General features: G+C 39.3%; 1 protein-coding gene across 4 annotated transcripts in view; it reads left to right on the top strand.

Moving 5' to 3' along the window:
- Positions 1-1,995: 1,995 nt before the first annotated feature.
- APOOL (apolipoprotein O like) overlaps positions 1,996-26,227 on the top strand; it is a 139,984-nt gene continuing 115,752 nt past the window's right edge. For 3 of the 4 annotated variants that reach the window (XM_070784308.1, XM_070784312.1, XM_070784311.1), the window contains exon 1: positions 1,996-2,099. In XM_070784308.1, coding sequence (XP_070640409.1) covers positions 2,085-2,099 — 15 coding nt within the window. In that variant the 5' untranslated portion in view covers positions 1,996-2,084. The remainder of the gene's footprint in view (positions 2,100-26,227) is intronic. The other variant, XM_070784310.1, reaches the window with a different exon arrangement.

Raw genomic sequence — 26,227 nt, 5'->3', positions numbered from 1 at the left:
TTGACTTCCTACTTTTGCATTTCAGTCCCCTATAATGAAAAGGACATCTTTTTTGTGTGTTCGTTTTAAAAGTTCTTGTAGGTCTTCATAGAACTGTTCAACTTGAGCTTCTTCAGCATTACTGGTTGTGGCATAGACTTGGATTAATGTGATAATCTCTCCTTAAATTAAGTCAATGCCATCAGATGTAGCCACTTCTGACACACTGGCTTTTCTTTAATTGTTGCTACTTCTGCATGGAAGGTTCTTCCCTAAATTCCTTCAGGACTTTTCTCAAATGTCACCTTATCAGAATGCCTTTCCCTAATGTATTGAAACTCCATCCATAGTTTTGTCTATTAGATCTAGTCCCTTGAGTACATCAAGGCTGTTTATTGTCACCCTATTTATTTAACTTATATGCAGAGTACATCATGAGAAATGCTGGGCTGGAAGAAGCACAAGCTGGAATCAAGATTGCAGGGAGAAATATCAATAACCTCAGATATGCAGATGACACCACTCTTACAGCAGAAAGTGAAGAGGAACTAAAAAGCCTGCTGATGAAAGTGAAAGAGGAAAGTGAAAAAGTTGGCTTAAAGCTCAACATTCAGAAAACGAAGATCATGGCATCCAGTCCCATCACCTCATGGTGCATAGATGGGGAAACAGTTGAAACAGTGGCTGACTTTATTTTCTGGGGCTCCAAAATCACTGCAGATGGTGATTGCAGCCATGAAATTAAAAGACGCTTACTCCTTGGACGGAAAGTTATCACTAACCTAGATAGCATATTTAAAAGCAGAGCTATTACTTTGCCAACAAAGGTATGTCTAGTCAAGGCTATGGTTTTTCCAGTGGTCATGTATGGATGTGAGAGTTGGACTCTGAAGAAAGCTGAGCACTAAAGAATTGATGCTTTTGAACTGTGGTGTTGGAGAAGACTCTTGAGAGTCCCTTGGACTGCAAGGAGATCCAACCAGTCCATCCTAATGGAGATAAGTCCTGGGTGTTCATTGGAAGGACTGATGCTGAAGCTGAAACTCCAGTACTTTGGCCACCTCATGTGAAGAGTTGACTCATTGGAAAAGATCCTGATGCTGGGAGCAATTGGGGGCAGGACGAGAAGGGGACGCCAGAGGATGAGATGACTGGATGGCATCACTGACTCAATGGACATGAGTTTGGGTGAACTCTGGGAGTTGGTGATGGACAGGGAGGCCTGGCGTGCTGTGATTCACAGGGTCATAAAGAGTCAGACACGACTGAGACACTGCACTGAACTGAATGGATTGAAATCAGTAAATTCACACCTCATCCCCATACTCTTTTTATTTTCCTTCATAGCACTTGGCATTTTGTAACATTTGTCTGTTTCTTTTATTCCTGGAATTGTAAGCTCCGTGACGGAAGGTATTACATTATTTTCTATTTTGAACAATTGCCGGGCACATAGTAGGCGCTTAGTCACATGGTCTTAGACTGTATGAACTTGCCCACGTATTGTAGAAATAACCCGTTCTTTTTGTAACTAGTTATTTATTAAGGGGGGTGTCCCTGGTGGCTCAGGGTAAATAATCCCCCAGCAGTGAGAGAGACCTGGGTCAATCCCTGGATTGAGAAGATCCTCTGGAGAAAGGAATGGCTACCTACTCCAGTATTCTGGCCTGGAGAATTCCATGGACCGTATAGTCCATGAGGTCGCAAAAAGGCGGACACGACTGAGGGACTTTCACTATCAGTATTTATTAAGGCAGCTGAACTTGGATTTTAAGTCCTCAGCTAGAAAAAATCTCATATCCCAGAAACAACTAACATAATGAAAAGTTCTGTACCCAGAAAAGTACCTTTCAAATGGTCTATGGAGAATATATTCTGAAAGGTGTTATCAGGGACGGCGACAATCAATTACAAAGTTAAATCATTTCTCCCCAGAAAGGACAAACTGCTGCAGCTTCCCAGAACAGCACTACAAGGGCGGAGAAAGGGCGGAGCCAGCCGGCGAGGGGCGGGACTGGCTGAGGCTAGTGTAAGTGGAATCTAGTTGAAATGTTTTGTCCCTTTCCGCTCTCCGTGCGAGGACTTGGGCGGAGGCGGTCACAGCTATGGCAGCCCTTAGGGTAAGTTAAAAAAAAAAAATACCTTGCTTAGTTTCTGGAGTGCTGATAGCACTATAATAACCATAGAAGGGGTCCTCCTAACTTCAAAAAGGAGTCCCACAGCAAGAGGCGAGATGGAGATGAGGTTGCGAAAGAACTAGCAAGGTCAGGGAATCTTTAACCGGTTTGAAGCCTCAATACATCTGCCTAGGCTGCAGTCCATGGGGTCGCTAAGAGTCGGACAGGACTGAACGGCTTTACTTTCACTTTTCACTTTCATGCATTGGAAAAGGAAATGGCAACCCACTCCAGTGTTCTTGCCTGGAGAATCCCAGGGACGGGGGAGCCTGATGGGCTGCCGTCTCTGGGGTCGCACAGAGTCGGACACGACTGAAGCGACTTAGCAGCAGCAGCAGCAGCAGCCTGGAACTGTACTCTCCTCAGTTCCCTGCTGTTGACTTTATTCTGCGGTGGGGTGAAAACTGGGAAACTGCTGGGTGAAAATGGCCGCCTGGGCGACGAGCAGCAAACAGACTTGTGTCTTGAGCTGAAACAAAGAGAAAAAAAGCCTGGGCATTTGTCTGAGTGCATAGGGCGGAGCCTCACGACCCTTTGGAGGACTTCGTTCGAAAATTATTTCTGGTGAAATAGACCAGGATAGAGAGGTCTCTCCGCAGTGCGCGGGTTTGTATTCACTGCTGTTACTCTACGGGTTTGAATAACAAACCTGTTTCTTTTGAGTTCTGCAATGCGGAATGATCCTTTTACTTAGGAATCTGTACAGGAAGTGACCCAACTGTCTGCCAACTGCAGTTCCCTCAGTAAGTTTCAGTAACAGTGGTCGACAAAAATCTATGGGTAGATATTTGTAGCAGGTTTTAAGTGTAAAATGCACTCTTGCAGGAGATACAAATATGAATAATTCAGGCTCTATATCGGGCTTGATAAGCCGTTCTCACTTCATTTCTGCATTCATGCATGCGTGCATGCTGAGTCACTTCAGTCGTGTCCGACTCTGTGTGACCCCATGGACAGCACCCCACCAGGTTCCTCTCTGTCCAAGGGATTCTCTAGGCAAGAGTACTGGAGTGGGTTGCCATTGCTCTTCTCTTCTTCTGCATTCATAATTTATTTGAATTACTACAATACCCGTCCAACTGGACTCGCTGCCTCTAGCCTGGTTCTAATGGAATTCATTTTCCCCTGCACTGCCAGAGTACTAAAATGGCAATCTGATTATGTTCCTCCACTACTTAAAAATCTTTATTGGTACGCCATCATCTGTCCTCTGGGCTCAGGTCAGACTCTTATGTGTCTAGAACAGCCCAGCCTGCCTTGCCTTTCCAGCTTCTTTTCCTATCTTTCAGGAACTCTCCTAACATCTGTACTTTTTCCCTGCTCTTTCTCTGGGTCTGAAGTGCCCTTTACCATCCTCATGTAGTTAGTTCCTATTCATATTTCACTGATTGATTTAACAGTGATTTGTGTACTGCCTCCCCGTATGCTAAATGCAAAATGCCTTTTCCGAGATAGTGTCCCAGATCTCCCCAGTCTAAGTAACTCGCCTTTATGCTCCCAGAGGACCCTGGGCATACTTTTACCTTTGGACTTATCACACTGCAAGTAATAGACTATTTACTGTCTATTCTACCCTCCTAAATGATAAGCTACTTGAGAGCAGTAATTATATGTTAATTTTTTATCCTTAGTACTAAGCACAAGTATGACTTATATTAAGTACTCAATAAATTCTGCATGAATAAATAAATACCAGGCAATGGAGATAAAAGAAATTAAGTTAAGCATTGTATAACAAATGATAATGATTCAAAGTAGGGGAAGTGCTTTGCCTCAGGAGAAGTAAAAAGTGATCTGAGGGTTCAGAAGAGAGCTCACACCTGGTTGAAGAGAATAAAGAAAGACTTCATGGAGGGAGTACAGAGAGAGATTGAGTGGTCAATGGTTAAAAAGCAAACCTGAAAAGTATGTTGTCACCAAAACCCAGAGAAGGAGACCGTTGAACAGTTTTTTGATTTGGCCAGTAAAAAGTCATTGGTAGCTGCCATTTATTAAGTGCTTACTACAAGGCTAGGCACCTTGCTAAAATACCTTGTGTATGTTTTTTCACTTAATTATCAAGACAACTTTATGTTGAAGATACTATGATCACCATTTTACAAATGAAAAACTAAGGCTAAGAAAATTCAATTAAGTTCCCCAAAGTCATAATGCTAATAAGAGCTGAAGTGAGGTAAAGTGGTAGAATGAGAACCTAGATTGTAAAGAGTTATGTTGTGTTGTGCTCAGTTGCTTCAGTCATGTCCTACTCTTTGCAACCCTATGGACTGTGGACTACCAGGCTTCTCTGCACATGGGATTCTCCAGGCAAGAATACTGGAGTGGGTTGCCATGCCCTCCTCCAGGGGATATTCCCAACCCAGGGATGGAACCTGTGTCTCTTACATCTGCATTGGCAGGTCAGTCTTTACTGCTGAGCCACTGGGGAATCCCCAGATTATAAGGGGTTAAGGAAAGGATTTCCTAAAGGAAATCAGTCCTGAATATCCATTGGAAAGACTGATGCTGAAGCTCCAATACTTTGGCCATCTGATGTGAAGAAGTGACTCATTGGAAAAGACCCTGATGCTAGGAGAGATTGAAGGCAGGAGGAGAAGGGGACAAGAGAGGATGAGATGGTTGGATGGCATCACTGACTCGATGAACATGAGTTAGAGGAAGCTCCGGGAGTTGGTGATGGACAGGGAAGCCTGGCGTGCTGCAGTTCATGGTGTTTCAAAGAGTTGGACATGACTGAGCGACTGAACTGAACTGAGGGAAAGGATAAGGGGTGGGAAACTGGCATTCATTTAGCACCTACTTTGACCAGCTGCTTTAATGTATTATTTCTGTTTAATCTTTTTGATGACCCTAAGAAATGGGGGTAATATACCCATTTTACATATGAAAAAACTGAGGCTTAGAAAAAGTGCTGGGTCCAGGTCATACAGCTACTAGGTGGAAGAACCAGGTTCAAACACAGGTATATTTGGCTTCAAAGTCCCTGATCTTTCCATTACTCCTTGTCTCCTCTGAAAGGGAGGTGTACATCACTCTTAGAAAAATGTTATGGTCAAAGTAGGGAAGAGATCTTAAAATGGTGGTAGGAAGTTCCAGAAAAGATGTCTTTTCATTTAAAAAAAAGTAGGAGACTATGTGCCAATTAAATCTCAATGAAACTGGGGGAAAAACATGTTAGGAGACCTGAGCAGGTTTGGAGACAGGGAGAAATGTGGAAGAACTACTAAAAATTAATGATAGTGATCACAGCTATTGCACTAGGCATTTTGCTAAGTGCATTATGTGAATTTTCACATTTATGCTTCACAATGGCCCAATGAGTAGTTGCTGTTATGAGCATTTTACAGGTAAAGAAGCTGAAATTCAGAAAGGTTAAGTAACTCTGCCACAGTCACACAGTTGTAAGTGGTCAATCTGAATCTGAAATCTCTGATCTTAGTCCAGATCATGGGGCTTAACCTTGATGAAGCATCTGTAAAGCCAAGGTATAAAACAGATGATCTGTATTAATTTTGAAGCCCTAGAGTTTAATAATAAGGGATAATGTAGAAAGGAGTCCTGAATGTTGGTTAGATAATTCTGAAAATAGTTTACATTCATTTTGAAAGGTAAGAGCTTTTTGAGCAAACATGATGATAGAACACTGATGTGGAATTAGCCTTGAGAACAGGTCTGTACTGATCTTTCTTCCTGACTTCTTGAATCAGAAAGAATAGCTGGAGGACTGGCTTTCATTTAAAAGGATCAGGAGAAATATAGTGTCAAAAGCCAGATTTCATTAATGCCAAAAGTTGAGTGAATTTGGGGAAAATTTGGGCCCTGAAAAATGTTTGTTTATAATAAAATGCATAATATTGAAATATGGCTACCATGTACTGAGCAGTTCCTGTGTGTCAGACATTGTATTATGCTGTTGATGACATCATTTAACTTAATTCTCACAAAAAGTTTTCTGTGGTAGATAATATTATTGGCTCAAAGAACAGGAGTAGGACAGTAAGGAAGTCAAAACTGAAATAGGAGGTTGTAGTCAGAGAACAGCTTATTGAGTTTATAATTTAAGCTGTTAACAAGTTCCAGAAAATGGTAAATTCAGGGTGTACTCATGGACAGTGTAACTGCAGTGGACTGAAAGCTCTAAGAAGGTGAAGCCAAAGAACAGCAAGGTGAGGCTTTTGAGTGGCTCAATCACATGGACATTAAAGTCACTCAGAGTTATGGCAGGATTTAGAGTATAGAAGAGGGCTTCCCAGGTGTCACTAGTGGTAAAGAACCTTCTGCCAATGCAGAAGAAGTAAGAAACGAGTGTTTGATCCCTGGGTCAGGAAGATCCTCTGGAGGAAGAAATGGCAACCCACTCCAGTATTCTTGCTTGGAGAACCCTATGGACAGAGGCACCTGGTGGGCTATAGTTCATAGGTTTGCAAAGAGTTGGACACAACTGAAGCAACTTAGTACAGCAGACAGAGTATAGAAGAAGGCTGTTGACCAGGATCCTAAATCTTCGATGTGATGAAGTGTCCGGGAGGCAGGTGCTAAGGATGAATAGGTGGGTGGTATGAACCTCAAAGGAGAACTACTTTTCTTTCCTTAATGGGAACTTATTTTCAGTTTAAGTGTAGCATACATACAATTAAGTACACAAATCACAAGCAGCTTAGTAAATTGTCAAAAGATGAACATACCTGTTCAAGTGGCACCTAAATTAAAAGAAAAAAAGAACATTACCAGCAGCCCAGAAACTTTCCCCTTTTCTCCTCCTCCCCCATAGATTAATCTTGCCTATTTTTTAACTTTATATAAATAGAATTATGCAGTATTTACTTTGTTATATCTGGCTTCTTTCACCCAATATTATATTTTTGAGATTCAGCCATTACACATGTATGCTAGTTCATTCATTCTTGTGTGCTATGTGATATCCTGGAAAAAAGTACTGATGCCTGACCCCCATCCCTGATGGGACATTTTAATATTTTAAAACTCCACCAATGATTCTGCTGTGTTGCTAGGTTCAAGAACCACTGGTTTAGGAGGGAATTTGTGGCTTTCATACAAGTTAGAGAAAAAGAGTATTAGGCCTTTTCAGGTTATAAAGAACAGATGCAAGATCAAGTTATCTTAAATAGTAGTTTAGTGAAAAAATATTTAGGTTAGGAAGAATGCCTAGGAAACTGTCTCACCATTCAGGTTTGTAAGTAGAACCATTCAGGATACTGTATCAATACTGGTAGTCATTCTCATGATTATTCTGCTTCTGTTAACTCTGTATGTTTCATATTCAGATTTTCCTAGAGCCAGGATCTGATCAGGTTGTCTAGGCACAAACCACTGCAAAGTATCCTTCTTAGGCAGAAATTGCACATCAGGCCCTTTGGCAAGGCAGTTTCTTGTTGGCTGTCTTTGGCTCAGGTACCAATCCTGGTCCAGTCTGTTTTGGCCAGTGTATCAGTCCTGCATGGTGACCTGTGTTCCAGGGCTTCTTAGAAGGGGCAAGGCAATTGATGGGTACTTTCCGTGTTCATGGTTTTTCTGGTACAATGTACTTTTGAATACTTTCTAGAAGTAAGCAATAAGGTTGTTGAAAATATAATGGAATATATTTAGAGTTGTTTTTAAAAGCTTACTTATTAAGGTCTTATAATTTAAATTGGAAAATTGGTTGCCCATGGAAAAAAAAGAAAGACCATTGAGACAACCAGTGTAGTAGCAATCTATAGTTGATAATACATTTTGTTTAGTTACAATTTGAACATGTTAGGGGGAAAAGTAACCCATTTCTATAATTTCCCTGATTGAGACCATCTGTTATATAGACTTGATCGATATTAGTACTCTAAGCTAAGTCATGAGTTGCATACTTAATGTAGATTTGGCCTGGCTGTTTTTGGATCTTTTCTCTCAGTCATTCTGAGGCTTACCAGGGACTTTTCGTATCACTAGGCTAACTGCTACTGCCATATCCCTGCTTAGTCTGGCTCTGTAGTTCACCTCTTTCATTCATATTTCCAAATTCATACTTGATATCTTTAGGTGCATCAAATTCAACAAGGGCAAAATTCCTTTCTGTTTGCCAAATTTGACTTTTCTTCTGCATTCCTTATTTCATTTAAGAACATGAGCTTCTAAGCTTGGGGTCATTTTAAATTATCCTCTACACCCATACTGTTAACGAGTCTTCTGGATACTTTATACTTTCATACATTCTTGTTCTTGTATACATTCATTGATAAAAAAAAAAAATCTTAATGCCTATAATGTATAGGAGATGGTGATAAACACTGGGGATACAAAAATCAGCAAAATATAAACAAGGTATATAGAAGAGAAAAACTAAAACTAGTAAACACATGAAGAAATGCTTAAAACAATTAGCAGATAACTGCATACTAGAACAATGAGGTAACTCTTTATTAAGCTAGAGAAAAATAGAATTCTAGTTAATGTTGGTAGGGATTTATTCAGTGAAATTAAGTATATATACATATCCTATGGCATGGCAGTTCTGTTTTTGAGTGTATATCACAAAGATATACAAGTTCATGAGGACACTTATAGAGTAATATTCCTCACAGTATTTTTTTTATGGTGACAGGGAGTTTAAGGCAATGTAGTTGTCTATCACTGACAGTGGATAGGTGAAATGTGGTGGATATACACCGAACATCAGCTGGAAGAAATTGGTTGTATGAACACAGATGGCTATGTTTTATGAAAAAGGGTAAGAAACAAAGTAACTGTAATACACCATTTATGTTATTTTAAAAAGTAAGAAAAAATGAGATATGTAATAACAAAAAATGTGTGTCTGTGTTTAAATGTGTCTGACTTTTTGCAACCCTATGGAGCCTGCCAGGCTTCTCTGTCCATGGGATTTCCCAGGCAGGAATACTGGAGTGGGTTGCTATTTCCTACTCCAGGGGATCTTCCTGACTCAAGGATCAAACCCTTGTTTCTTGCATCTCCTGCACTGGCAGGCAGATTCTCTACCACTGCACCACCTGGGAAGTCAACAGTTAAAAATATATGTACATGTTACTACAATATGCATTTTTAAAAATGCAAACAAAAAGATAATACAATCACTAAACACATTAAAATACCCACGTACATATGATGGGTAAATTAGAGTGAAATTTGATGTTTAAAGGAAATGAATTAATCAATTTTGATTGATTAGCAGAAGGCCAAAGAAGAGCAAGACCAAACTATTGTCCTCAAGGAATGGATTCTACTAACCGAAATTGATAAATAAACACAAATTCTATTCAAAACAAAAGATATTTAAAAGTTCAGTTCAGTTGTCACTCAGTCGTGTCCGACTTTTTGCGACCCCATGAAATGCAGCATGCCAGGCCTCCCTGTCCACCACCAACTCCTGGAGTTCACCCAAACTCAAGTGCATCGAGTCGGTGATGCCATCCAGCCATCTCATCCTCTGTTGTCCCCTTCTCCTCCTGCCCCCAATCCCTCCCAGCATCAGGGTCTTTTCCAATGAGTCAACTCTTCGCATGAGGTGGCCAAAGTATTGGAGTTTCAGCTTCAGCATCCATCCTTCCAATGAACACGCAGGACTGGTTGGATCTCCTTGCAGTCCAAGGGACTCTCAAGAGTCTTCTCCAACACCACAGTTCAAAAGCATCAATTCTTTGGCACTCAGCTTTCTTCACAGTCCAACTCTCACATCCATACATGATCACTGGAAAAACCATAGCCTTGACTAGACAGACCTTTGTTGGCAAAGTAATGTCTCTGCTTTTCAATATGCTATCTAGGTTGGTTATAACTTTCTTTCCAAGGAGTAAGCGTATTTTAATTTCATGGCTACAGTCACCATCTGCAGTGATTTTGGAGCCCCCCCCAAAATAAAGTCAGCCACTGTTTCCACTGTTTGCCCATCTATGTGCCATAAAGTGATGGAACCAGATGCCATGATCTTCGTTTTCTGAATGTTGAGCTTTAAGCCAACTTTTTCACTCTCCTCTTTCACTTTCATCAACAGGCTTTTTAGTTCCTCTTCACTTTCTGCCATAAGGGTGGTGTCATCTGCATATCTGAGATTATTGATATTTCTCTCCGCCCTCTTGATTCCAGCTTGTGCTTCTTCCAGCCCAGCGTTTCTCATGATGTACTCTGCATATAAGTTAAATAAGCAGAGTGACAATATACAGCCTTGACGTACTCCTTTTCCTATTTGGAACCAGTTTGTTGTTCCATGTCCAGTTCTAACTGTTGCTTCCTGACCTGCGCATAATCTAAAAGTTACTATGGGAGAAAAGAGGAGGAAATAGTTTAAATGCCTACAGAATATAAGACTGCTTCATAATTGTTCATTTTAGTTCATTCAAGTATGGATTAAACACCTGCCATGTGTTGAGAACTTCTAGTTGGCAAGTGGTGGTAGATTGTATTTTTTATTTTAAATATTTGTGGTCTCTTACTGTAAGAGTATTATACACCCCTGCCTAGATTTCTTATTCTTTTCCTCTACCACAAGAATGACTCGTATTACTTTACTAGGTAAATAATTTTATAATTTGTTTTTGGCATATCTTGGTACTGATCAAAATATGGTTAAAATATTTACTCCACCTTAGTTTAATTGAAACACAAATCCTTGTGTTTATCATGAAAGAACCAGTAGAGTTAAACAGAACTTAATTTTGTAGGCAGAGAAAGTACCATCATATCTATTCACTCATCAGTGCTAATGGAAGGAAAGGAACAGCATAAATAATTGAAAACCAATATTGCATTTAACTTTGGAATGTATTTTTATATGTATTTTTCTGCCTAATGGAAAAATTGCAATTTTGGTCCCTTTGACAAAATTCACAGTAGAGCTCCTATGACAAAAACTCACAGAGCCGTGCACTGGCAGGGACAATTCATCCTTCCATTAAATTGTTTTGGCACGTTTATCAAAACTTAATTGACCCTAAACATAAGGGTTTATTTTTGAACTCTCAGTTCTATTCCATTGATCTGTATTCTGTCTTCGTGCCAATATTATATTGTCTTCTTTGCTATAGCTTTTTATTAAGTTTGAAATGCGAAAATGTGAGTTTTCTAAATTTGGCCTTTTTTTTTAGTATTATTTATTGTGAAATAATTTCAAACGTACGGGAAAGCTTAAAGAAGAGTACAGAGAACTCATCTTAAATCAGATCCTACAGTTGTTAGCTTTTGCCATTTTCCCCCTTTCACCTCTATTATAATTTTTCTTTCTTTTTTTTTTTTAATGTTTCCTTTTCTGATCAGTCTGAGAGCAAGTTGCGGACATGTTGCTATTTCACCCATGAATATTTCACCGTGTATTTCCTCAGAAGCATATACTGTTCTTTAACCTTTGTGCAAGCCTCCGAATCTGAGATGGTAACGCTGATAGAATGCTACCATCCAAACCATAGATGCCATTCAAATTTCACCCACCGCACAATGTCTCCTTTTCTTTTCTAGTGTGTTAGTCATTCATCGTGTCTGACTCTTTGCGACCCTATGGACTGTAGCCCACCAGGCTCCTCTGTCCATGGGATTCTCCAGGCAAGAATACTGGAATGGGTATCCATTCCCTTCTCCAGGGGATCTTCCTGACCCAGGGATCGAACCCATGTTTCCCACATTGCAGGCAGATTCTTTACCATCTGAGGTACCACAGAAGCCCAGAGGCCAGAATCCAAATCTAGAATCATGCATAACATTTCCTTATCATTCCTTTTTGATCTTCTTTAATCTGAAATATTTCCTCAGTCTTCCTGTCTTTCATGAATGACCTTAAAAGTATTTTTTTCTTCCAGTTTTATTGAGATGTAATTGACATGCAGAACTTCATAAGTTTAAATTGTACAGAATGATTTGACTTACAACCTGAAATGATTATCATAGTAACTTTAGTGAATACATATCATCTCATTTAGATACAAAATTAAAGAAATAGAAAAAAATTTCCTTGTGATGAGAATTCCAATTTTTATCTTTTTTCTCAAGATGTTGACTTTTCTAGGTTCCTTGCATTTCCATATGAATATTATAATCGGCATATCAATTTGAAAAAAGAGACATTTGAAATTTGAATTGAATTTTGATAGTGATTACATTGAATCAGTAGATCACTTTGGAGAATATTGCTATCTTGACAATGCTGAGTCTGACAATCCATGAATTTGGGATGTCTTTAAGTCGATTTAGGTCTTCAATTTTTTTTAACAATATTTTGTAGTTTTCAGCCTAGAGAGTCTTGTACTTACTTTGCAAGTCTTGCAAGACTTGAAAATTTAGCACTGTATTGAATTTATTCCTATTTTATTCTTTTAATGTTCTTGTTAATGAAATGGTTTTCATAATTTCATTTTCATATTATTCATTACAGGCAAATAGAAATAAAGTGTACCTTGGTATATAGATTTATATCCTGTGTACCTTGCAACCTTGCTGAATTCGTTTATTATCTTGAATAGTCGAGTACATGCATGTACGTGTGTGTGTATGAGTGTATTTCTTAGGATTTTCTACGTACAAGATCATGTCGTGTATAAAGATAGTTTTACTTCTTTTCTAAACTACATGCCTTTTATTTCTTTTTTTTTGTCTTATTGCCCTGGCTGGAACTTCCAGTGAAGTGTTGAATAGAAGTAGTGACAGTAGACATTCTGTTCTTCTTCCTGATCATAGCTTTCAGCTACTTGTCATGAAATTGTTAGCTGTGGGATTTTATAGGCACCCTTCACTGGGTTAAGGGAGTTCTTTTCTGTTCCTAATTTGTTGAGTGGCTTTTTAAAAACATGGAAAAGTACTAGTATTTGTTAAATGCTTTTTCTGTGTCTGTTGATATGGTCATTTGTTTTATTGTCCATTATTTTACTAATATGATACATTGATTAATTTTCATTTGTTACACTAACCTTGCATTCTTTTTTAAAATTTATTTATTTTTAATTGGAGGGTAATTGGTATATAGTGTTGTGTTGCTTTCTGCCATGCATCAACATGAATCCACCATAGACAGGTATACCTATGTATCCTCCTTCCATGCCCTCCCTCCCACCTCCCACCCCATCCAGCCCCTCTAGATAACCTTGCATTCTTGATACATATCCCACTTGGTCAGATGCATAGGTCTCTTTATATGTGTCTATATTCAATTTTATTATTTTTTACTTGAAGATTTTTAATCTATATTTATAAGCAATATTGGTCTGTAATTTTCTTGTGACATCTTTGGTTTTAGTGCCAGGACACCAAATGAGAGGGAAAGTGTTGCCTCCTCTGCTCTTTTTTCTTCTTTAAACATTAGGTAGAATTTACCCATGAAGCTATGACAAACCTAGACAGCATATTAAAAAGCAGAGACATTACTTTGCCAACAAAAATCTGTCTAGTCAAAGCTATGGTTTTTCCAGTAGTCATGTATGAATGTGAGAGTTGGACCATAAAGAAAGCTGAGCACCGAAGAACTGATGCTTTTGAACTGTGGTGTTGGTGAAGACTCTTGAGAGTCCCTTGGACTGCAAGGAGATCCAACCAGTCCATCCTAAAGGAAATCAGTCCTGAATATTCATTGGAAGGACTGATGCTGAAGCTGAAGCTCCAATACTTTGGCCACCTGATGTGAAGAACTGACTCATTGGAAAAGACCCTGATGCTGGGAAAGATTGAAGGCAGGGGGAGAAGGAGACAATAGAGGATGAGATGGTTGGATGGCACCACTGATTTGATGGACATGAGTTTGACCAAGATCCAGGAGTTGATGATGGACAGGGAAGCCTGGCGTGCTGCAGTCCATGAGGTTGCAAAAGTTGGACATGACTGAGCAACTGAACTGAATTTAACTGGCCCATGAAGCAGTCTACACGTGAGCTTTCCTTATAGGAAGATTTTTTAGTGTTAATAATTCTGCCTGATCTTTAAAAAAGAATTAACATCAATCTTTCAAAAACTTGTTCAAAAAATAGGACAGGAGGCAACACTTTCCCTCATACTGTTACATATTCAGATTTTCCATTTCCTCTTTCATTTTTTTGGTAATTTGTGTCTTTCTAGGAATTTGTTCATTTCTTCTAAGTTATCTAATTTGTTGTTGTACAGTTTTTCATAATATTAACTTAAAATGTTTTTCCTGTAAAGTCAGTATGTGATGTCCTCTCTTTCATTAATGGGCTTCCCTTGTGGCTCAGCAGGGAAGAATCTGCCTGCCAATGCAGGAGACATAGGTTTGATCCCTGGGTCAGGAAGATCCCCTGGAGAAGGAAGTGGTAACCCACTCCAGTATTCTTGCCTGGGGAATCCCATGGACAGAGAAGCCTGGTGGGCTATAATCCATGGGGTTGCAAAGGAGTTGGACACGACTGAGCAACTAAATAACAACAACAACTTTTATTACTAATTTTAGTAATTTGAGCGTTTTCTGACCTTGTTCAAAGGTTTGTCAATTTTGTTGCTCATTTCAAAGAAGTGACCTTTGGTTGTGTTGATTTTTCTGGGTTGATTTTCTTTCCTCTATTTCATTTATTTACACTCTAATCTTCATTCCTTCCTTCCTTCTACTGGCTTTGGGGTTAAGTTTCTTTTTCTGCTTTCCTAAGATAAGTTATTAGATTATTGATTTGAGGTATTGTTTTTCTAACATTTACAGCTATATATAAATTTCCCTTTCAATACTGCTTTTACTGGATACGTAAGTTTTGGTCTCTTGTTTTAATTTTCATTCAACTCAAAGTGTTATCTGATTTTACTTGTGAATTTTCTTCTTTGGCCTCTTTGTTTTTAGGAGTGTTTAGTTGGTTTTTGTTTTTAATTATTTTTTACATACTTGAGCATTTTTTAGATCTTTATGTTGTTCTTTTCTAATTTAATTTTGTTGTAGTTAGAGACTGTATTTTCTTTGTATAATTTAACATCTTTTGAGACATGTTCTATGGCCACTGTATGGTCTATCCTGGAGAGTGTTCCATATGCACTTAATAAGAATGTATATTCTACTGTTGTGAGATAGAAGTGTGCTGTGGAAGTCTGTTAGGTCTACTTAGTTTATATTGTTCAGATCTTCTGAATTGCTGATTTTCTGCCTAATTTAATTTATTAAAATAAGACATTGAAATTTCTGTTATTATTACATTGTCTAATTTTTCCCTTCTGTTTTCTTTGTTCTTTACTTTCTGTTTGTTCTGTTTTTCCTTGCTGTGTTTTGTGTCAGTTTTTGTTTTAAGTATTTTGTGGCTCTGTTGTTAGGTGCGTATATGTTTATAATTGTGATCATATATGTTTCAGGTAGATTTACTATTTTACCATCATAATATGTCTCTTTAGCTCTAGTAACAATTTTTGCCTCAAAGTCAAATCATGGTGGCTGTTTTCCTGGTGTACCACTTTCTATGCTTTTACTTTTTAAAAACTATTTATTTATTTATTTGGCTGCATTGGGTCTTAGTTGTGGCACACAGAATCTTTCATTGTAGCATGTGGGCTTCTATTTGTGGCTCGGGCCCCAGAGTGCATGGGCTTAGTAGTTGTGGTGTGTGGGCTCTCTAGTTGCAGCTTGTTGATTTAGTTGCCGCATAGCATATGGGATCTTAGTTCCCTGACCAGGGATTGAACCATTGTACCCTACATTGGATGGTAGAGTCTTTTTGTTTTTAATTCTTTTTAAAAATTTTATTTATTTGTTAATGGAAGGATAATTACTTTACAGAATTTTGTTGTTTTCTGTCAAACCTCTACATGAATCAGACATAGGTATACATATATCCCCTGCCTCTTACTACTGGGCCACCAGGGAAATCCCTATGCTTTTATTTTTAACCTAAATATATCTTTGTATCTAAAATATATTTTCTTTGGACAGGGTATACTTGGATTTTTTTTTTTAATATAAAATCTGACAAACTTTGTCCTTTGATTGTTTAACTCACTCAGATTTAATGTGATTATTGAGGCAATTAGATTTATTTTTGTGATTTTGCTTTCATTTTCTATGTCTCATGTCGATTTTTGTTCTTCTCTTCCTCCTTTAATGCCTTTACTTGTATTCAGTAGATATTTTATGGTGTGCCAATCAGGTACTGTGAGTATCAGAACAACTCTTTAACAGCATAGAGACATGAAGGAATATGGGACTGGAATTTTCACCAACTGGCTTTCTTAACCTTCTCAATAGAGAAGGAGCTAGGCATGGGAAATTAGTGTGTATGGTATCTTCTGGTTTTCACCAACTGCCAAATCCACCTATGCACGTGTGCATGCTCAGTTGCTAAGTCACGTCCAACTGTTTGCTACCCCATGAACTATAGCAGACCAGGCTTCCCTGTCCTTCACCAACTCCCTGAGCTTGCTCAAACTCATGTCCATTGAGTCAGTGATGCCATCCAACCATCACATCCTCTGTCATTCCTTCCTCTTCTTGCCTTCAATCTTTCCCAGCATCAGGGTCTTTTCCAATGATTCAGGTCTTTGCATCAGGTAGCCAAAGTATTGGAGCTTCAGCTTCAGCATCAGCCCTTCCAATGAATATTCAGGACTGATTTCCTTTAGGATTCACTGGTTTTATCCATTTGCTGTCCAAGGGACTCTCAAAAGTCTTCCACAGCACTACAGTTCAAAAGTATCAGTTCCTTGGTGCTCAGCCTTCTTTACGGTCTAACTCTCACATCCATACCTGACTACTGGAAAAACAATAGCTTTGACTATATGGACCTTTGTCAGCAAAGTGATGTCTCCACTTCTTAATATGCCGTCTAGGTTTGTCATAGCTTTTCTTCCAAGGAGCAAACAACTTTAACTTCATGACTGCAGTCAATGTCCACAGTTTTTTTGGAGACCACCTGAGAGTAGATTAAAGGAGTGCAGGCCCCACCCTCCCTTGCCCCTTGAACAATTATTATGAAACCCTTCATCAAATCCTCTGGGCTTGGGAAAAAGTTTTTAAAGGCAGGAGCCCACTGTGTCCCCATTTGCCTGACAAAGTTATAAAGCCATCCTGTTGCCAAAATCTTGGCTATCTGTGCATCAGTAGTGTGTGCCAAACAGTAATACAGAGACAGAGTTATAGATGAGAAGGAAAGAATGGCTTTATTACCTTGCCAGGCAAAGGGGGAACACAGTAGGCTAGTGCCTCAAGAGCTGTGCACTCCTCCCTGGTGAATAGGGAGGAGTCAGACAGGGGTATGTGATAAGGATCAAGGCAGTAACAGTCTTCCTTCTTTAGAGTTTCAAAAGGGTGGAGTTGCTGACAAGATTATGGGCTTCCTACGTGGTTCAGTTCAGTTCAGTCAGTTAGCTCAGTCCTGTCTGACTCTTTGTGACCCCACGGACTGCAGAATGCCAGGCCTCCCTGTCTATCACCAACTCCCTGAGTTTACTCAAACTCATGTCCTTTGCGTGGGTGATGCTATCCAAACATCTCATCCTCTATTATCCCCTTCTCCTCCCACCTTCAATCTTTTCTAGCATCAGGGTCTTTTCCAATGAGTCAGTTCTTTGCATATCAGGTGGCCAAAGTATTGGGGTTTCTGCTTCAACATCAGTCCTTCCAATGACTATTCAGGACTAATTTCCTTTAGGATGAACTGGTTGGATCTCCTTGCAGTCCAAGGGACTGACAAGAGTCTTCTCCAACACTACAGTTCAAAAGCATCAAGTCTTCAGCTCTCAGCTTTCTTTATAGTCCAACTCTCACATCCATACATGACCACTGGAAAAACCATAGCACTGACTAGACGGAACTTTGCTAGCAAAGTAATGTCTTTGCTTTACAATATGCTGTCTAGGTTGGTCATAACTTTTCTTCCAAGGAGCAAGTGTCTTTTAATTTCATGGCTGCAGTCACCATCTTCAGTGATTTTGGAGCCCCCCAAAATAAAGTGTGCCACTGTTTCCACTGTTTCCCCATGTATTTGCCATGAAGTGATGGGACGAGGTGCCATGATCTTAGTTTTTTGAATGTTGAGCTTTAAGCCAACTTTTTCACTCTCCTCTTTCATTTTCATCAAGAGGCTCTTTAGTTCCTCTTCGCTTTCTGCCATAAGGGTGGTGTCATCTGCATATCTGAGGTTATTGATATTTCTCCCGGCAATCTTGATTCCAGCTTGTGCTTCCTAGGTGGTGCTAGTGGTAAAGAATCTGCCTTCCAATGCTGGAGATGTAAGAGATCCAGGTTCAATCCCTGGTTTGGGGAGATTCCCTGGAGGAGGGCCTGGCAATCCATTCCAGTATTCTTACCTGGAGAATCCCTTGGTCAGAGGAATCTGACAGGCTATCATCTACAGAGCCTCAAAGAGTCAGACAAGACTGAAGTGACCTAGCACACACACTGACAAGATTAGGATGTGTGCAGGGTCTCAGGTGGCCAGGTCTCCTAATCCTGATGAGCTGCTCTTATCCCTTTAATCTTGCCTCAGGTGGTTTTGTTGCTGCTTCTCCTTTTTTAACTCACAGAAGTTCATGGAGGCTGGGGTCTTGCCTACAAGAAATGGGAGACAATGAGGCCTCAGTGTCCAGGAGCTCCACAGGGTTGTGCTCGGCACCAATCCTTTTCTATTTGGCCCAAAACTCTTTCTGCGAGATTCAGTTCGACACTAGTGTATAGAGAAGCTTAGCTTTTGGTAACACATCATTTCTTTCTTCTTTTAGGATTGGTGTGCTGGTTAAAAATTCTTTTAGTTTTCTTTCCTCCTTACTCTTAGTGGAAATCTTTTCTAGATATAGAAATACAGGCTAACAGTTCATTTCTTTCACCAGTTGAGAAATGTTGTGACACTTTCTTTTGGACTGTGTGGTTTCTGATGAGATATCTGCTGTTATTTGAATCATTTTCTCCGTGTAGTTTAGATGTTGTTTCTCTTTCATTGTTTTCAGTATTTTTTCTTTTTCTTTAGTTTTTAGAAGTTCAACTGTGATGTATCTTGGTATGAACTTCTTTGGGTTCTTTGAGCTCACCCACTGAGTTTTTTTATTTCAGTCATTGAATTGTTCAAGCCTAAATTTTCCATTTGATTTTTCTTTACATCTTATATTTATCTGCCAAGACTGTGTTTCTTTGCTGAGACTTTCTATTTTTTAATTTGCTTCAAGTGTTTATAATTGCTTGTTGAAACATTTTCTGATTGTTGCTTTAAAATGTTTGTCAGATAATTATGCATCTCTATCACTTGTTGATATTTGTCTTATTGTCCTTTTAAATTAAGTTGCGATTGAGGGTAAAATCAAGCTTCCCTGCTCAGTGTCTTTTGACACCCAAGGAGGGGAGACCCCATTTGATATTCCTGATCAAGAGTGAGTTTAGGTCTCCCATAGATTTCTGCTATTAGCACCCCGGCTGGGACGGGTAGAAGTATCTTATTAGTGCTTCCCACTAGTGAGCACTGTTAGTGGAGTGGGGAGGGGGAGTAACCTTGTTACCATTTGATGATAGGGAAAACTCTCCATTAGGCCTTCTCAGGTACTGCTTTAGCAGGGAAGGGGAGGGGTGGCCTCACTAATATCAGATGGTAGTGGATATTCAGATTCCCTACATGGTCTCGACTAATATCTTGGGGGCCAGGGCTTATTACCATCTGGCAGGGATGAAAGTTCTACCTTCTGTAATGCTACCTTGATGGGATGGGGAGTGTTAGAATACTGTATTGCAGCCTAGCCAGAATGGAAGTCTAGGTTCTCTCTCCCCTCAGCCTTGGCTCATGCAATTTTGTCTGTGGTGTTTGACTGTAGTAGAGTGACTATTTTGTATCTTGCTGGACCACGCCTTTCCGGCTCTTTTGGCTAAAGAGAGCTGCTTTTCTTGGGTGTCTGTCCTCATTGGTTGCCATTTCTGTGTTGCTAGCTTCTTCAGCAGACAGTCTAAGACATATGAGGCAAAAAGAAAATCCAGGGACCTCACTGCCATGTCATTCCTCAGGTCCCGACATCCCTATCTGGTCTTCCATCTTCTCTCCACCATTGAGTCTTCCTGTACTTATTTTCTATATAATATCTTGTATTTGAGCTGTACTTAGTAAAAGGAATTGGGAAAAATATATCTTCTTCATTTTTCCATAAGTGGAAGTCCTCCACCATATTCTTTTATCATCCTTTACTGGTGATATATTTGTCCAACTCCCACACTAGAGATTATACAATACTTGAGGGCAAGAATAATGTTTTTGCATATTTATACCCCTCATGGCCTAAGATGACACCTTCTTGGAGCATAGTGTTTCTTTAGGAATTGTTTGTTAACTGAGTTAAAACTTTGAATAACTTTTAGACTTCTTGCCCTTAAAGAACATAGCATCCTGGTTGAAGAAATATTAATTAATAGTTCATAAGAGTAACACGATTAAATTCTGAATTATCCCAGGCTTTCATAGACTGGGCAGTTTATGTCCTGTATAGGTAAAATTTTCCATCTTTTTGAAATACTTGAAAATGAAGATATCATCCTTATCTCTGCTCCCTAAATAGAAAATATTAATTCCTTCTCTGTATCCCCATTGTACACACTTCTTTTATACTGCTTAAAACCATGTATTGCATTTGTTTTTGTGTTTTTTCTTCATTAAGCTAAAAGTTTCCTTAAAAGTAGAGATCATGTTTTATTCATATTTGTAGCTCAAGTTTCTCAGGCTCTTGAGATATAATATATAGAAGACACTTGAATGGTTGTTGAATGAATGAATCAGTGCATTCTGTTATACCCATATATGCAAACATATGATTCAAATTTTAATGTTTAGACATTTATACTTAAATATATTTAGAGGGAAATTAATCATAACTCTAGATGGGCTTCCCATGTGGCTCAGCTGGTAAAGAATCCACCTGCAGTACGGGAGACCTGGGTTCAGTCCCTGGGTTGGGAAGATTCCCTGGAGAAGGGAAAGGCTACCCACTCCAGTATTCTGGCCTGGAGAATTCCATGGACTGTACAGTCCATGGGGTCACCAACAGACACGACTGAGTGACTTTCACTTTCACTAGATTTAAAAATATATTAATTGCTTCCTACTAAGTGAAGTAAGTCAGACAGAGAAAGAAAAATATCATATGACATCTCTTATATGTGGAATCTAAAAGGAAATAATTCAAACGAACTTACTTACAAAACAGAAAGAGACTCACACTAAGAGAACAGACTGATTCATGACTGCTGGGGGAAGGATCGGGAGAAGGGATAGTTAAAGTTTGAGATGGAGATGACAGCTTACAGTAAACAGTGTCGGATTCATGATGTCTGAAGGAGAAAATTTCGCTTTGGGACAAAGACACAGCTTCACTCACTCAAAGCTTTGTATAGCAAAAGTTTTATTAAAGTGGAAAGGGATAGAGAAAGATTCTGACACAGACATTAGAAGTGGGCAGAAAGAGTGCCCCCCCACCCCCCCACCCCCACCCCCACCCCCGCCTCCCAGTCTTAGCAAGGGATTTATAGACCTTTTCACTTGTTTACTAACAATAGGTCAAAAATGCCTCAAGGTTGTGAAGGTCTTAGCAGACCCACTCCCACAACATGCATCTTAAAATAACAAATAACAAGATTAGCTAGAAGGAACAGGCACCTGTTAAGGAGAAACACATCATCCAGCAAGATACATTGTTGTTATATAATCATTAGTACAGAGCTTAAGGAAAAACATACCCTTGAGCAAGATGAGTTGTTTTGTTGTATAATCATTAGCTCTGGCTTAAAGAAAGTTAGATTGTTGCCATAACAACTCAGAGCTTAAGAAAAAACGTCTTATGTGACTAAGACAAAGGATGGAAAATGTTTGTCACTTCCTCCTCCTCCTCAACTGGACTCCTTATCAACCTACCTAAGAACTAGCTCTCTCAGATATGTTCAGTTCAGTTCAGTTCAGTCGCTCAGTTATGTCCGACTCTTTGTGACGCCATGAACCACAGCACGCCAGATCTCCCTGTCTATCACCAACTCCCGGGGTTTACCCAAACTCATGTCCATTGAGACGGTGATGCCATACAACTATCTCATCCTCTGTCATCCCCTTTTCCTCCTGCCCTTAATCTTGCCCAGGATCAGGGTCTTCTCAAATGAGTCAGCTTTTCGTATCAGGTGGCCAAAGTATTGAAGTTTCAGCTTCAACATCAGTCCTTCCAATGAACACCCAGGACTGATCTCCTTTAGGATGGACTGTCTGGATCTCCTTGCAGTCCAAAGGACTCTCAAGAGTCTTCTCCAACACCACAGTTCAAAAGCATCGATTCTTCTGCACTCAGCTTTCTTTATAGTCCAACTCTCACATCCATACATGACCACTGGAAAAACCATAGCCTTGACTAGATGGACCTTTGTTGGCAAAGTAATGTCTCTGCTTTTTAATATACTGTCTAGGTTGGTCACAACTTTTCTTTCCAAGAGTAAGCGTCTTTTAATTTCACGGCTGCAATCACCATCTGCAGTGATTTTGGAGCCCAGAAAAATAAAGTCAGCCACTGTTTCCACTGTTTCCCCATCTATTTGCCATGAAGTGATGGGACCAGATGCCATGATCTTAGTTTTCTGAATGTTGAGCTTTTTCACTCTCCTCTTTCAGTCTCATCAAGAGGCTCTTTAGTTCTTCTTCACTTTCTGCCATAAGGGTGGTGTCATCTGTATATCTGAGGTTATTGATATTTCTCCCAGCAATCTTGATTCCAGCTTGTGCTTCCTCCATCCCAGTGTTTCTCATGATGTACTCTGCATATAAGTTAAATAAGCAGGGTGACAATATACAGCCTTGACATACTCCTTTTCCTATTTGGAACCAGTCTGTTGTTCCATGTCCAGTTCTAACTGTTGCATCCTCATCTGCATACAGGTTTCTCAAGAGGCATGCCAGGTGGTCTGGTGTTCCCATATATTTAAGAATTTTCCACAGTTTATTGCGATCCAGTCAAAGGCTTTGGCATAGTCAATAAGGCAGAAATAGATGTTTTTCTGGAACTCTCTTGCTTCTTCAGTGATCCAGCAGATGTTGGCAGTTTGATCTCTGGTTCCTCTGCCTTTTCTAAGACCAGCTTGAACATCTGGAAGTTCACGGTTCATGTATTGCTGAAGCTTGGAGAATTTTGAGCATCACTTTACTAGCGTGTAAGATGAGTGCAATTGTGCTGTAGTTTGAGCATTCTTTGGCATTGTCTCCAATGTGGGAGACTGGGGTTTGATCCCTGGGTCAGGAAGATCCCCTGGAGAAGGAAATGGTAACCCAATGCATTATTCTTGCCTGGAGAATCCCATGGACGGAGAAGCCTGGTAGGCTACAGTCCATGGGGTTGCAAAGAGTCAGACACAACTTAGCGACTTCACTTTCTTTCTTTATTTCTTTCTTTGGGGTTGGAGTGAAAACTGGTCTTTTCCAGTCCTGTGGCCACTGCTGAGTTTTTCAAATTTGCTGACATATTGAATGTAGCACTTTAACAGCATCATCTTTCAGGATTTGAAATAGCTCAACTGGAATTTTGTCCCCTCCACTAGCATTGTTTGTAGTGGTGCTTCCTAAGGCCCACTTGACTTCACATTCCAGGATGTCTGGCTCTAGGTGAGTGGTCACACCATCATGATTATCTGGGTCGTGAAGAATTTTTTTGTACCACTTGATTACTTCCATCAATAGAAGAATTATTTATCAAGTAATTTTGAGACCAAGGAAACAGAAGTTCTTACTATGGAAAACATTCCCAAGTATTCATTATTGTTGTATGCCAGTAGGCTGGTAACTTGGCTTTTCATAAGAGTGAACAATAACAGTTTCAAACAAGTAGAATAGGAATTTGTTGTGTTCAGTTTTTATTAAAATGAGTACATATTTATAGCCTTGTTTCTTCTTGAAGTGAAATCCTTCAGTCGTGTCTTACTCTGTGCAACCGTATGACTTTAGCCTGTCAGGTTCCTCCATCCATGGAATTTTCCAAGCAAGAATACTGGAGTGGATGGCCAATTCCTTCTCCAGGGGATCCTCTTGACCCAGGGATCGAAGCTGGGTATCCTTGTTTCTTCTTAGAATTATTTTGATTTGTTTCAGACCCTTGATGGTTATTCATTATATTTTAAAGAGAGAAATCATCTTTAAAAGTGTAAAATACAATGTATTTATTTGGTTACCATTCCATTTATGTGTAACTTAAATGCAGAGGTTATTTCTGAGATTGTTTACTCAAAAACTATAATGTGAAACAGGCATTAAGAAAAGTTTCCTTTTGAATAACCCAAATTTAAGGATTCTCTTGGTAGAATTCTAGTAGAGTGGAAATGAGATTACCATTTTCATTGATCATCTATTAAAAAGCTAACTGATAAGAGTGTAAATTAAGGTATGCTAGAGTCTCAAACCTTTGAGGATTGAGATGCTAAAGCCTTTATAGTTTGTGGCTGTTTTACCCCTATAGGTTTTTCACAGATTCTTTATTTTTGTTTTAGCATTTCAACCCTTTGAAAAATAGACTGTTTGAAATGCTGACATGGAAGGCCCAAATTGTACAAATACGTTTTCATAGTTTATTTGCTCTTTATCACAAGTGTTTTGAAAAAATACAGGCAGAGTTTTAAAATTTCCTTTTTCAGCAAAGTATCTGCTTTCCATGTACCAGTATAATAAGTAATGCTGTAGCCGATAGACTCTGTTCTCAGTAGATTTAATAATAGCTTATTCTCTTTGAGATGATTCACCCACTCATTATTTCTTTAAGAAAATAAGCACCATGATATATATAGACATGTTAGTGACTCACTGGTGATTACTTTAAAACAGAACAGTCTTGTGTAAGACTTTTATCTTGCTCTCAAGAAATAGTTCTTATACAATAGCTACATAATGAAGCATTAGCACTTTTCTTGTTTCAATTTTAGTCAGAAAAAAAGATATGGTAATATCTCTGTTAAAGCAGAAGATGAGTTAGTGCACTTGCCATTGTCATAAAATTTATTAATCTTGAAAAAGTAATATAGGGGACACACAAGTTAGTAATGGAGAATTACAATATGCTTTCATTGACAAGAGTGGTTGGACCTCTGCTCCATAAACCAAAAGAGTGTAATCAGGACCAGTGAAAATTGCATGTTTCAGTTCTGTCTTTAGTAGAATTTTCTCATAGAGCTATAAGAAGATGGAATGATCTGTTAGTGGAGATTCCCATTACTGAGAGGGGGTAAGTACGTACACTCACTTGGGGTCACTTGGTAGTGTGTTATAGGAGGGATTCTATTGTCAGAGGAATGACTGAACCAGAAGACCAGTAAGGTCCCTTTGTATTCTGAGACTGAAACTCTAGTACAAAGAAGGTGCTGAAACACAACACATTTTGAAACCAGTCTCTCTTACCATTTTATATTGGTTTCAATAATGTTTAGTTTATCTTGAAGCAGTGCTTGATTTTTCAGGCCAATTTATGTTCTTCCTGTCTCCTACCTAATATTTCAAAAGAGGCTAAACTTCATCAGTTGCATATTTATGCCTGTGTGTTTGTACTTTAGCTCTGTGGATGAAGGAAATCACCCAGAAAGTCACAGTCTTCTCTCCCCTGCTGATAAGGCAAGCTATTAGCCATTCAGATCTACAAAGGAAAGGGAGAAAGATGGAAAAGTAGGAAATGGAGGTAAAATAAGGATAGAAAAATAAGTGAAACAGGGACTTCCCTGCTGGTCCCATGGTTAAAAATCCACCTGCTAATACAGGGGACGTGGGTTCAATCTCTGGTCTAGGAAGATCCCATATGCCATGTACCAAACTACTGAGCCCACATGCTACAACTACTGAAGCCCACACACTTAGAGCCTGTGTTCCCAAGAGATACCACTGTAATGAGAAGCCCACACACCACAATGAACCGTAGCCCCTGCTCACTGCAACTAGAGAAAGCTTGTGCATAACAATGAAGAACCAGAGCAACCTAAATAAATAAATATATTTTTTATTAAAGTCTATTAGAAAAGAAAAATAAGTAGAAGAGATAGTTTCTGGGGGAAAAACGGGTGGGGGAAAGAAGTGATGAGAAGAAAGAGCAAGAACTAGGAGCAATTGGCGATGAATAAGCTACTTTTTTCCTTTACCAGGGATGGCAGACTATAACTTTCCTCTTTTCCCTACTAAAGGATGGTGGTGGTGGTGGTG

This window comes from Bos indicus, chromosome X (genome assembly GCF_029378745.1).
Source record: "Bos indicus isolate NIAB-ARS_2022 breed Sahiwal x Tharparkar chromosome X, NIAB-ARS_B.indTharparkar_mat_pri_1.0, whole genome shotgun sequence".
NCBI classification, from domain to species: Eukaryota; Metazoa; Chordata; class Mammalia; order Artiodactyla; family Bovidae; genus Bos; species Bos indicus.
The sequence above is the reverse complement of the archived record's forward strand: the minus strand, read 5'-3'. Positions and strand labels throughout refer to the sequence as shown.